The 12,407-nt window shown below is 40.2% G+C and overlaps 1 protein-coding gene across 3 annotated transcripts in view; it reads left to right on the forward strand.

Annotated features, from left to right (window-relative positions):
- ASB11 (ankyrin repeat and SOCS box containing 11) overlaps positions 1 to 8,487 on the forward strand; it is a 115,786-nt gene extending 107,299 nt beyond the window's left edge. For all 3 annotated transcript variants that reach the window (XM_078146098.1, XM_021007502.2, XM_021007503.1), the window contains one exon: positions 8,192 to 8,487. In XM_078146098.1, the coding sequence (XP_078002224.1) occupies positions 8,192 to 8,316 (125 nt within the window). In that variant the 3' untranslated portion in view covers positions 8,317 to 8,487. The remainder of the gene's footprint in view (positions 1 to 8,191) is intronic.
- The last annotated feature ends 3,920 nt before the right edge of the window (positions 8,488 to 12,407 follow it).

The following is a 12,407-nucleotide window of genomic DNA, read 5'->3' on the forward strand; positions in this document are numbered from 1 at the left end:
CTAGGTCCTAATCTGCTTAGAAGCTTCTGTGCTGTATATACTGAGAGGAAATCCTTTTGTTTCTATAGAAGACTGTTCATCATACCTCTTGGGGAGGTGAAAGTATAACTGATTTAAATATTAACCTGAATTCATGTTCAGGTTACTGGTGATTCCATGCCTCCCCATACTTACACTGAGCCTGGGCATTCTGCATGGACTGGGTCCCCCGGCCAGGTGGTACAATGGAGACCCTAAGGGTATGATGGCCTTAGGGTGGCTGTGAGAGGGGGCGACTGGTTCTCCTTGGTTATGGGTGGGGGAATAATCATGTGCTCCCACATACTGGTGCTTAGGACAAAACCCACGTTAGCCTGCTCTCTTCATTATGGACAATAATTATGTACACACATTAGCTTAATAGAATTCTGGGTAATAGACTGTCAGGTGACAATATATAGGGACAGGGTGGTATAGTGAAATCGTTGAGAGAGCACTTGGAGTTATTCATAGACTTGAATATTCAGAGCTAGAAAGAACTTTGAAAGCTCATCGAATCCAAACCCTGCATTTTACTTATGAGGAAACTAAGGCCGAAATTATTAATGATTTGCTGAAGTCAGGAGACCTGCATTTGACTCTTTACTTCTGAACTCTTACTTGCTCTATGACTTTGGGCCTATTAAAATAATTAAATACAAAATTAAATATCTCTCTGAATCTCAGTTTCCTGTAAAATGGGAGTAATACTTTGCAGGTTTATGTTGTATGCCTACAAAAAGTTGAGCTATTGTTATTTGAATCAGCCTCTCAAATAACTACACACCCTCTACCCCTAAAGGCCTAAGAATATTGGAAATTTAGGTATAGGGTTGCGGCATCTTCTGGTCTGGTGTGTAGATAATGCCTGAGAGAGCATATACGTAGCTTTAAAAGGCAGGGGATCGGGGCTCAATTTCCACTTTCCCAATGCTCTCGTGACCTATAGTGTATTCTAGGAACTGAAGTGAATTCTAAGAAGCCCAGTGGGAAAGGACTGTTATTACTCAGGATGACCCTGACCTAATAATGCCATTTCAACATCTAGCACACAGTCATTTCTCTTGCCAGAAGTCGAGTATCAAGTTTAACCACAGACAGAATTGTAAAAGGGCCTGAGTTTCTTCAGCATTTTCCTCTTTCCCTCCATCTCTCTTTTCAATGCCTTTCTTTTTTCCCTTTTGTCACTCTCTTCTGTCCATTCTCCATAGGTACTGGTGCCTAATCATTGTCTCTTGGCTGCTGTGGGTCTCACCATTTTAACACTCTACTCAGTTCTGCATTAGCAAATCTTGCTTGTTTTGCATCCTGTTCCCTCAAAGCTGTGCTCTACAGAAGGGGTTCTTAACCTTTTTTTGTTTTTTTTTGTTTTTTGTTTCATGGCCTTCTTGGATACCCTGGTCACACCTGTGGACTCCTCAAAAAATGTTTTTAAATACCTAAAATGCATAGATTTACAAAGGAAACCAATTATATTGAAAGAGTTATTAAAATATTTTTCAAAAGAAATTTCATAGTACTTAGGTTAAGAACCCCTCCTTTACAGGGTTCCAATTAACAAGTCCAATAGACCAACTGATTTGTGCTATTGAGTTCATAGTGTACTAATTATTTTTCTCCTGGTAAAATGCTTGCTTTATTCTCATTAAGTCCTCTTCGTATGGCTATTAAATCTTGTTTCTTCAACACTGTTCAAGTTTATAACTTAATTTTTATTGTTTTTTTGCATTTGTCATATTCTGTCAGTAGGGTGTTGAAACCTACTTATTAATTTTTTAATCTACTTCTTGCAACACCTAGTTTTGCCTTTACAAATGTAATTAGTATACAATTCAGTGAATGTACATATATATACATATACATGTGTACGTGTATACATATGTACGCGTATACCTAATGTATATGTATATTTCATACCATATATACATGTACATACATATACATCTGCATAAAAATACACATATACACATACATATGTATGTATGTGTATAGTTATTGTTCATTTGTTTCAGCTGTATCCGATTCTCTGTGACTCAATTTGGGGTTTTCTTGGCAAAGATACTGGAGTGGTTTGCCATTTCCTTCTCTAGCTCATTTTATTTTATTTTTTTGCCTTTTTTTTTTTTTTGGTGAGGCAGTGGGGGTTAAGTGACTTGCCCAAGGTCACACAGCTAGTAAGTGTTAAGTGTCTGAGACTGGATTTGAACTCAGGTCCTCCTGACTCCAAGGCCAGAGCTTTATTCACTGTGCCACCTAGCTGCTCCCTCCAGCTCATTTTATAGATGAAAAACTAAGGCAAATAGGGATAAGTGACTTGCCTAGAGTCACAGTTACAGTAAGTGTCTGAAGCCAGATTTGAACTCAGGAAGATGAGTCCTTCTGACGTTAGGCCCTGTACTCTATCAACTGTACCACCTAGCTGTACTTTTAACTTAAGTTAGGTTCTAATTATTAGATAATTTTTTTCTTACATCAAGCCAAAATATTTCTTTCCCTATAATTTTCACCTGTCATTCCTAGTATTGTATATAATAGAAATTAAAGAAAGATTTTGGCTCAAAGTAAAGAAAAAAACCTTTTTTTTCTTTTCTTTTTTTTTTTTTAATCAATTAGACCTATCCAAAAGTAGAATGAACTGCCTCCAGAAGTAGTAGTATAGGAGGCTCATTTTCCCATTTATTGACTCGGAAAGTCCTAAGTTCAGGGATCACAGGGCAATGTGAACCACGAGATAGAGTAAAAAGAACTTTATTAAAGTAGTAGAAAAGATACGTAAGGGGAAAGTAATGCTTCTAATAGCAGGTGGAGGCTCTGATAACATCCCTCTGTAGTAGGCCGGCTGGAGGGGGAGCTGCCAGGAATATGGGTTTGTTCTGGGTAGAAGCCTCTGTGAGCTAACCCAGAACAGTGCTTTACACATGAGTTTGAGTTCTTTGTCTGGAAATCAGCAATTGGACATTGCCTAATAGGTGCTGCCAATGGTTCAGCACTTGAGTACAATGGTACAACACGTTAAGGAGAAATCAGAGAGTTCCAGAGAGAGAAAGAGAGACAGACAGACAGACAGAGACACTCTGTGAACTCTGTCTTTATGTAATGAACTTTCCTACAAATTCCCCATCTGCTACAGGCTCTTCCAGTGGAGTCTGGATGACTGCTTTTTCTTTCTTTCTTTTTTTTTTTTTTGTCTGGAGATGTTGTAGAAAAGGGCGTAGATCGAAACGGCTGGCTTCAGAAGTCTCTTTCCACCTTGAGATCCTCTGAGGAGGGGGAAATAGGAACAGTGGATTGACCCCTTAATAGTAGGGGTCAGCTGTGTCCAACTAGATCCAAATGGAAAGCTGTTGTGTTCTGAAACAGCTAAACTGAGGGTAAGGAGCTGAAATATAGAGAAGTTCCATCCAACCAAGGCACCTTGAAACTTCACAATAGGTCAGAATTTCTTCCATGATCTCCATCTTTTCGTGGGAATTCCTTGGGGGAGACCATGAGGCTGAGGTCATGGTCTGTTTTTAGTAGGTTTGCTGGAATTAGCTGTATATGGAGTTTTGGTGGAGTAAGTAAAGGCCTGAAACTGTCCTGGGCCCAGGCAGAGCATTTCTTTGTGAAAACAGATTTTTTTTTTTTGCTTTTTGAGTCACTTTTAAACCTTATAGCTTTGTTTCTTCTTTTAAATAATTATTGATGTGTTTTGTTTTTACATTTCATTTGCAGATTACATCTACTCCATGAGACTTCTCTTATAGCAAAGCAAAACAATTAAGTAAAACTAATAGAGTGGCTTCATCTGAAAGTGCAGGTGACATTCCACATCTGTAGCCTCCCCCTCCATCTATTTTTTTAATGAACAGGAATCTATTTTTTCCTCTCCTCCACACTACTGGGGGAAAAAACAAATTCCTTGTGATAAATGTATATAATCAAGCAAAACAAATTCCTTCAATGGTTATATGCAAAAATATATATCTCACTCTGCCTCCTAAATCCATCATGTCTCTGTTATAGATAAAATGTCTCATCATCAGTCCTCTGAAATCTTGAATGATCAGTGTTTTGATAGAATTCGCTTTCAAAGTTGTTTATTTTTACGGTATTATATTGTATACATTATTTTCCTGGTTCTGCTCATTTTATTCTTCACCAGTTTATAAAAGTCCTCAAAATCGTTCATTTATGTAATATTGATGTATAGTATAATTTATTCTTCTAGTTATGCTTTACTTCACTCTTCATCTGTTCATATACGGTTTTTTTGCATATGAAATCATCTTTATTTCTTACATCTTGATAGTTCTTGTTTTTGTTCTTGTTTTTGTTTTTGTTCAGTTGTGTCCAACGCTTCATAACCCCATTTGGGGTTTTGTTGGCAAAGATACTGGAGTGATTTGCCATTTCTTTCTCCTGCTCATTTTATAGATGAGGAACTGAAGCAAACAGGGTTAAGTGACTTGTTCAGGGTCATATAGCTGGGAAGTGCCTGAAGCTACATTTGCATTCAGGTCTTCTGGACTCCCAGGCCTGGCTCTCTAGCCATTGCACCACCTAGCTGCTCCTCATATTCATGTACCATAACTTAGCAGAACGAATATCATCCCTGCAACTCCAGGTTTTTTAAATCCAACTATAGCATAGTCAGTTTTATACTACCCTTAAAATTAAAATCTGTGTCCATTTTTAGGCATTAGATATCTATTTATTTAGTCACCTCTTAGATTTAGAAGGCTCTTTCTGGAAACAGTGCCATAAACTAAAGGAGTAATTTTGATTGTGGGAACTTAGGCAAGGTAGTAGGAAAGATGGCCTTGGGCAAGGCTATTCTGGACTTTTCAAATAATACTATCTAGAGCATTACCTGTTTGTCCTCTGCATGGGATTGGCTCTACTTAGGGTCTTTTTAGAAGGTGAATGGTGCATGGAAGAGGAAACTAAATGAATGAAGAGATTTTGCTCTGATAGGTATTGTCAATCCCAACTGGGCCATGGGGTACGTGAAATTTCTGAAGTTTCCCAGAAGTGCTTAGAAAATGGGAACAGTTTGCCAGCCTGTGGGCACAGGGGCCATATTTAGCATCCTGGCAAAAGCCACCTGTGGCATTTCATGGAGGTTGGCAGACCCTGTTTCTTGCTTTTGCACCCTCTCAGCTATGATTTTTTACAGTATTCCCAAGCTATGTCTCAGGAAGGCTTAGAAATAATAATAATAATAATAATAATAATAATAATAATAATAATATTTCTGTAGATGTTTAAATTTAAAACTTGCAAAACACTTTGCAGATATTATCTGATTTTATCCTCACCACAATCCTGAGAGGTAGGTACTGTTTTCATCCCTGTTTTACAGATGAGTAAAGTGAGACAGGCAGGCTCAGAACATGTTTTATTTGTGGCTTGCTGCATAGCTAACAAGGGTTAGAGCCAGCTTTTAATCCTATGTCTTCTGGCCCGAAGTTTAGATGTTTGTTCTCCATACCATGCCACCTACCTCTTAGATCTTAGGTACCTATATTAATAGCTCACATTTCTATAGCATCTTACAAGGCACTGCCACTCTAGGAATTAATATTCTATGTGAGGTGATATTCTGATCCCAGTTTTAGAGATGAGGAAAGTGAGCCTCAGTTAGGGGATTAATGTGATTTCCTCAAGGTCATACTGATAGTAACAACTGTAAGGACTTGAACCCTGGCTTCTGGCTTCCATTTCAAGGGACTTTCCACTTTGCCAGTCTCCTCAGTGATCTGCCTCTGGGGAATGGAGTAGCCAGGTGTGGGATGGTCATGTTTCAGAGCCACCTGTGTTTGATTACTCGTCCTCTCTGTCCTTAGCTATACTTATTAAAGGGTCATAATGAGGGCAATGCCAATGGCAATCTGAGTTCATACAGTGCAGGGGAATAATATCTCCAAACAGTCTTACCCTCTTACCTCTTTATAATCAAAATGGGGCCAAGATTGGGCAATATCACTTTACCTTTTCATAAAATACTAATTAAATCCACAGTAAAAGGATAGGTATGCATATGGGGGTGTGCTGGCTGTGTCCGGGCATCACCTAATATCTCAAAAGTAGGTATTTTGTATCTCATTTTTAAGTGTTTATTTTTAAAGTAAAATGGAGCTATTAATTAAAAGTTATTTTAGGTTTTTGAGCATGGTGAGAATTAAAATAATATCCTTTATGATTAAGCAGATCCAATAAATGTTCACCTTAAAAAAAAATTCCCTGGAGGTATACCCTAATGAAATGTGCTATACCCACCTGTGACTGACTGAAAGGTTTGGGGAGGAGAGGTGCTGTGTGCATTAAAAAAGCAAAAAGCAAAACAAAAACACTGACTTTCCTGGTAGGCTCCAAGGCTTCTGTGAGTCCTTTCCCCCTCCTGTTTATGTATAAATAAGCTCATGGTCCTTGGTAGTCTCATTTTGAATGGTGACAAGATCTGTAGCAGTTCCATTGGTTCATAAAAAGATCATTTGCTGCTGAACAGAATCTTTTTATCTTTTTTTTGGTGTGTGTGTCTCAAATCCCTTTGTTGGAGTGAGTTCCAATGAGGTGATTTCTCAGTTGGCTGGAACCACACAAGGAGGTTGTGCCAAGCATTGCTGAAAGTCATGCCCACTGGTTTAACATGGCAATTTCTGTCCCTGAGTGTCACCTCCGTCATATTTTCTTCAGGCCATCTGTTCCTCTGCACCTGGGGGGAAAAGAAATTAATTAAATTACCACCCACTCTCAGCTGTGTGGATGACAGGGAATAAATTAAGTGAAATCCAGCCATGTTAGGAGAGGGCAACTATCTTCCTGTATATGGGCTTCACAGAACTTGGATTTTTTTCCTCCTTCCTTCCAAATTTGTCTTCTTTGGATGATAACCTGCTGCTTTTCAAGGCCATTCTCTTCCCCCCCCCCCCCGTAAGCTTTTAGAGAAATGTTTGTTAGTGGGACAGAAAAAGTGTGAAGAAGGAGTCACCCTCCACAAAATGGTATAGAAGAAACCTCTGAATGCTGCCTGGCATTAAAGGATAATAGTGGGTACTTTCTGTACTTCGTTAATATATTCTTTGAATACATTGTGCTATAGAGGAAAGAGCACTGACTCAGGAGTCCAGGGGCCTAATTTAAAATTCTACTTCTGACACCACCCTGTGTAGCCCTGGGCAAGTAACTTCCCTTCCCCGGGCCCCAGTTTCCTCACCTGTTAAATGAGGGAGGTTGGATTTAATGGCCTCTGAGGTTCCAGTGATACTATGACCTATTATCGTGAGGACTTACAATTCTACCACCTAAGTTTTTTGAACAGCAAACTGCAGAGGCCTTTTCTGAATGGGGGGCTCATGGAACAACTGAAACCCCAATTCTTCCTTTGATTTATGGGTACAATTATTTTGTAAGTTCAAAGTGGAGAGAATGATACTTGCCCATCTCTTGGAGCTATCTGGAAGAGAGCACTTTATAAACCTTTTAGTGGTGATTTGGTAAAAGAGCTAGGGCCCATCAGACCATCCTTGGGAGAGTTCCCTGGGGTGTCTGGGTTGTTTCTTTTATGACTCAGAAGGAATTGTTACTCTAATTCCAAGTAGAATCTCCCATCCTTCTACCCCAGAGTGTTGAAAGGATTATAAAAGTACAGTCTCCACTTTGTGCTGAAGTTGCGTATAACAATTCTTAAATATTTTAGAACATATAATTGTTACTGGGTATAAATAGATTCCATTCATTTTACTAACATGTTATACTTAGAGATCTTAAAATTATCTATTCAGTTGTAACTCCAAGTTATAAAGCTGATTATGCTCAATTCAATGAGCTTTTTTCCTTTCAGGTTTTTTTTTTAATCAGTTTAAATTGCTTTTTTTATTGGAAACTTATTTTGTGAGCTGAGTAATTCATAGATTAGTCTCTTTAAAATTGTGAGGAAGGTCGAGCTTTAAACTGTCTTCTCTCTTCCCTTTCTAAAACAAAACCTAAGGGGTTCTGTGGATTGGTTGAACCTGGAAAATGGGAAGATAAAGTAATCTGAAAATTCCTCTTAAAAAATAAAATCAACGTAGGATGTGTTTGGGTTGGTTATACTTTAACGTTAAACTGTAACCTGTTCTGTGCTTTACAGAAACGAATCTTAGGTCCGTGAAAACAGGTGTATAACTTATCTTGTGGCCTCTTTCTCCAGGGCCTCTGTCTTTGATGCAGATTTGCCGACTACGCATTAGGAAGTGCTTTGGAATCAAACAGCATCATAGAATAAGCGAACTACTTCTTCCCGAGGAGCTGAAACGATTTCTCTTACACATCTAAACCTGTTCTTGTTTCCATAAATAAGAGGCCAACACACTAGCATATTAAAATCATCCTTCTTTAAAAAAAAAGAAGAAGAAGAAGAAGAAGAAGAAGAACACTGTGGGGCTGACTAGTGGCATTGTTGTTTTTGTGCCTTGTATTTCCAGAATAAAGTTGGATTATGTTGGACAGCACGGTTTCTTTTTGGTTAGGAAGGGATTCTGTTTGAATTTTCTCTTTGTCCTGGAAAGGGTGACCAGATAGCTGTGGGGTCTAAGCAGTGGTATGGGACTCAGTCAACCTTTAGGTTTCAGAGCAGGTTACTGCCTGAGTATTTGTTTTGTCTTTGAGACCATGCTGATGATGGCGAATGATTCTCAATGAGTTAATTTGAGCTACAACTTTAAAGTTCGGCTTTTAAGAGTTTTAGGAGGGGCTGGAGACTGGAGATTGGGGACACACAGGGCAGAGGGGCTGCACACAGACATAGATTTGGTTCCCTGGAGGGAGGACCACACACACATCCAGGCCGCCCCTCTAGGAAACCAAGTATTGTTTTGAGCTAGCCCCAGGTGAAGAAGATCAAGCAGAAGGAGAGGTTCTTGGACCAACTAGAAACTGGAGCTAGGTAGAGCCACAATTTGGGAAGTGTACCAAGGCCTGTGCTAGTCTAGGGGAGAGGGCTTGACTGGCTCTCAGTGCTGAAGTGTTTCCCCCTTAAGGGTTAGGGAAAACCTTGGGTGGTATTGTATTACATGGATGTGCTGATAGATATTTAACAACCAGCTCTCTGATGGTGGTGGTGGTAGGGAATGTATGCATGACACACCTTTAAGTTTAATCTGCATTATTAACATTTTATCCATCACTTTTAAAAGACTATGTATATAGCCAAAAGAATAATAAATCAAGCCCTCATTTATAGAGTTTGCCTGTAGAATTCCAAGATGTCTGTGCTCACATTGAAAATTTAACAATTGCTTTTTGTGAGCTGGTTCCAACTGTCTTCAGCACATCATTGGTGATAAATCTGAAGGATTTTATTGGTCCTTCTGGGACATGGGATTTCCTGGAGGGAAAAGAGAGTTCCCTTGACTGCTTAAAGATGGGTGCAAGTCCTTGGTGGGTTGTTTTTGTTTTATGGGTTTTTTGGGGGGAGGAAGGGTCTGGTTAAGTAAAGACTGGTCTATATGTTCCATTAACCTGAATGTTTGCATATAGTTGCTGAAGAGCCTTTCCTTTCTTTGTGGAGCCCAGGCATAAGCTAAATCCTGTTATTTTTATGAGAAATCCTGGGTGAAGACATGAGCTAGATTTGTGTGAGAATTATGCAAGACTAAACTTAGTTTGTGGTTTTAAATGGAGCTGGAAGATTATTTACATTACATTGTGTTGATTACATTAACTCATTTGACTTTTATGATGGCCTTATGTGGTATGTACTACTTGTTTTATTTTTATTTGTTGTTGTTTAGTCATTTTTCAGTCATATCTGACTCTTCAAGACCCCATTTTGAGTTTTCTTGGCAAAGATGCTGGAGTGGCTTGCCATTTCCTTCTCCAGATCATTTGACAAGATAAGGAAACCAAGGCAAGCAGAGCTTTGTGACTTGGCTAGGGTCCTACAGCTAATAAGTGTCTGAGGCCAGATATGAACTCAGGAAAATGAGCCTTCTTGACTCCAGACCTGCTCTATCCCCTGTGCCCCTTAGCTGCTTATCCTTATTATTGTTGTAGGTGGTGGTGGTGGTAGTGGTAGTAGTAGTAGTAGTAGTAGCATAGCTTGCATTTTGGTAGACGGTTTAAGATTTGCAAAGTCTTTTTCCTGAAAACTATTCCATGAGGTAGACAGAGAAAGTAGTATTTAACAACCAGCTCTGACTGAAGTAGATTTTACAGTTGAGCAAGCAGTCCCAGAGAAATGGCTTGCCTAAGGTCGCAAAGATGATAAATACAGGCCAAGACTCAAATCCAAGTCTCCTGACTCCAGACCAATATTTTCTCCACAGTACCATGACACCCTGATACCAAGGTATCAGGGCCCCTTCCCCTTGACTACAAGTCACAACAACTATGCATTCATGATTCTGTTGTTTGAATTGAAGCCATCAGTTGATTAGAAAAGATGTAGTCCTTTACTATTGGAGGAGGGAGAAGGATGGCCAAGTAAATAACACATAGAGTTTACCATGTTGGACTGAGTCCAGATATTGTAGACTCCTGTAACCCATGTCCTCCGCTGGCACCAGCAGGCCAGATCTGCAGACATTACAGCCGCAGTGTCTCCCTTCTAGGTTCTAGGGGCAGCTCTGAGAGGTGGAGGGGGTCTTTTTGATGCTGTCACAAGTCCCCACCGATGGACCTCCCCTGTGATTATCAGTTGACACCAATAAGTTAGCCAGACTTTTAGAAATGAGTATTTACTAAGGTAGTATGATAAGAACAGGGGTGTTTGGTGTGTTCAGGGAGGACTAACACCTCTGCTTTGAGGGGTTGCTCATCCATCTTGGCTTTCTACCTGGCACTCCACTCTCACCTGTGGCTCCAAGAAGCCGTAGCATGCAGTAAACCATCCCAGCAGATGGGCTAAACCAGGTTGAGAGTAACCAACATGGCTCAAACCTGTCAGTGAGTTAGGGGGATGTCTTACCCAAGCATGTGAAGACTTTCTCCTGCAGAATGGGTGGATGAGAACAATTTGTTCTAATAGCCCATGAAGGTGACTGAAGCAGGCACTGTGGAGCACTCAGAGCTTGGTCAGACATTGAAGATGCCGAGGTCATCCACTGCATCCTGGGCCACAGCTGGTCATCTTGACTTGTGCGCTGCCATTGGACTTTGATGACTCTGGAAAAGAGAGTGAGGCTGACAACTTTGTGCAACTCCGCCTCACTTAAATCCAGTTCAGGAGCATTATCCCATGATGTCATTGGTCCTCTCTGAAAATGAAGGATGAATAACAACGATATTGGCTGCTGAAGAATTGATACAAAAACATTCCCCTCCCAAGTCTGACACATTCTACAGTAAGTATGTATAGTGTCCCAGGGAAAGGCTTATGGCTAGATGATACATGTGGCAAAAGGGTAATTTGCAGTTCCTGAGGGTCATTTTTTATTGGAGTTTTAAGATGTTCCCATTAAGTATGGTGTAGCTTCTCAGCTATTGAGCTTTTCTTAGGTCTTTCTTAGGCAGAAAAGTGACTCAGTGGATAGAGCTCTGGCCCTGGAGTCAGGAAGGCTTGAGTTCAAATCCAGCGTCACATATTTCCTATCTGTGTGACTCTGGGCAAGTCAATCTGTTTCTGCCTCAGTTTTCTCAACTGTAAAATGGGAAATAATAGCATTTACCTCCCAGGGTTGTGGTGAGAATCCAATAGATAATATTTATGAAGTACTTAGCCAAGTGCCAGGCATATGGTAGGTGCTTGGTAAATGCTTCTTCTCTTCTTACTCTTTCCTCATCACACCCAGCCTATCCTTGACTTCTCAGTCACTGCTCTCCACAGGGATGCTGTTGGGATGCTAATGGAAAGTCTAAACTCTTTGATCTTTTGAAGTTCAAAAGTTCCTTCTTTCTCAAATCAACAAGTAAGAGTAGAGAGAAGACTAAGGCCAAGACTGAGGAAGGGGCCAATGCTCTTCTCCTTTGCCCAAGTGATTGCTTCCCAGGGGTTTGGCCAAAAGTCTTCAGCTCTAAGGTACCAGATGCTCAGCTAGCTCCTTGGTTTTACTTGTGTTCTGTAGGACATGACCAAGTCCTTCAACCCTCCTAATTGAAATGCCCTCCATGGATTGATTCACAGAGGTGTGGAGTCTTTGTTCAAGCCTAGTTCACACTTTTGAGTGATTGATGCAGTGAATGTATGGACCTGATGGAGGCATCATGGCTAAGGTGTGGGGTAGGATGATTGATTGATCCATTGATTCAGTTGCCTCCCATGCCTACACAGTGAAGGCAGAAGCCATTGGGAATGATGTATCTTTTGTTAAGCAAGTCATTTGCTCTTTGAACTTGCCCTTTGTGAAACACAGGAAGGATCTGAAAATTCATTATCTCCAGCTCTGACTTTGCCCAGCACCCTCACTTCATGCCTTTATTTTGCCCAA

This window comes from Phascolarctos cinereus, unplaced genomic scaffold, assembly GCF_003287225.1.
Source record: "Phascolarctos cinereus isolate Bilbo 61053 unplaced genomic scaffold, phaCin_HiC Scaffold_726;HRSCAF=1367, whole genome shotgun sequence".
In the NCBI taxonomy this organism is placed as follows: Eukaryota; Metazoa; Chordata; class Mammalia; order Diprotodontia; family Phascolarctidae; genus Phascolarctos; species Phascolarctos cinereus.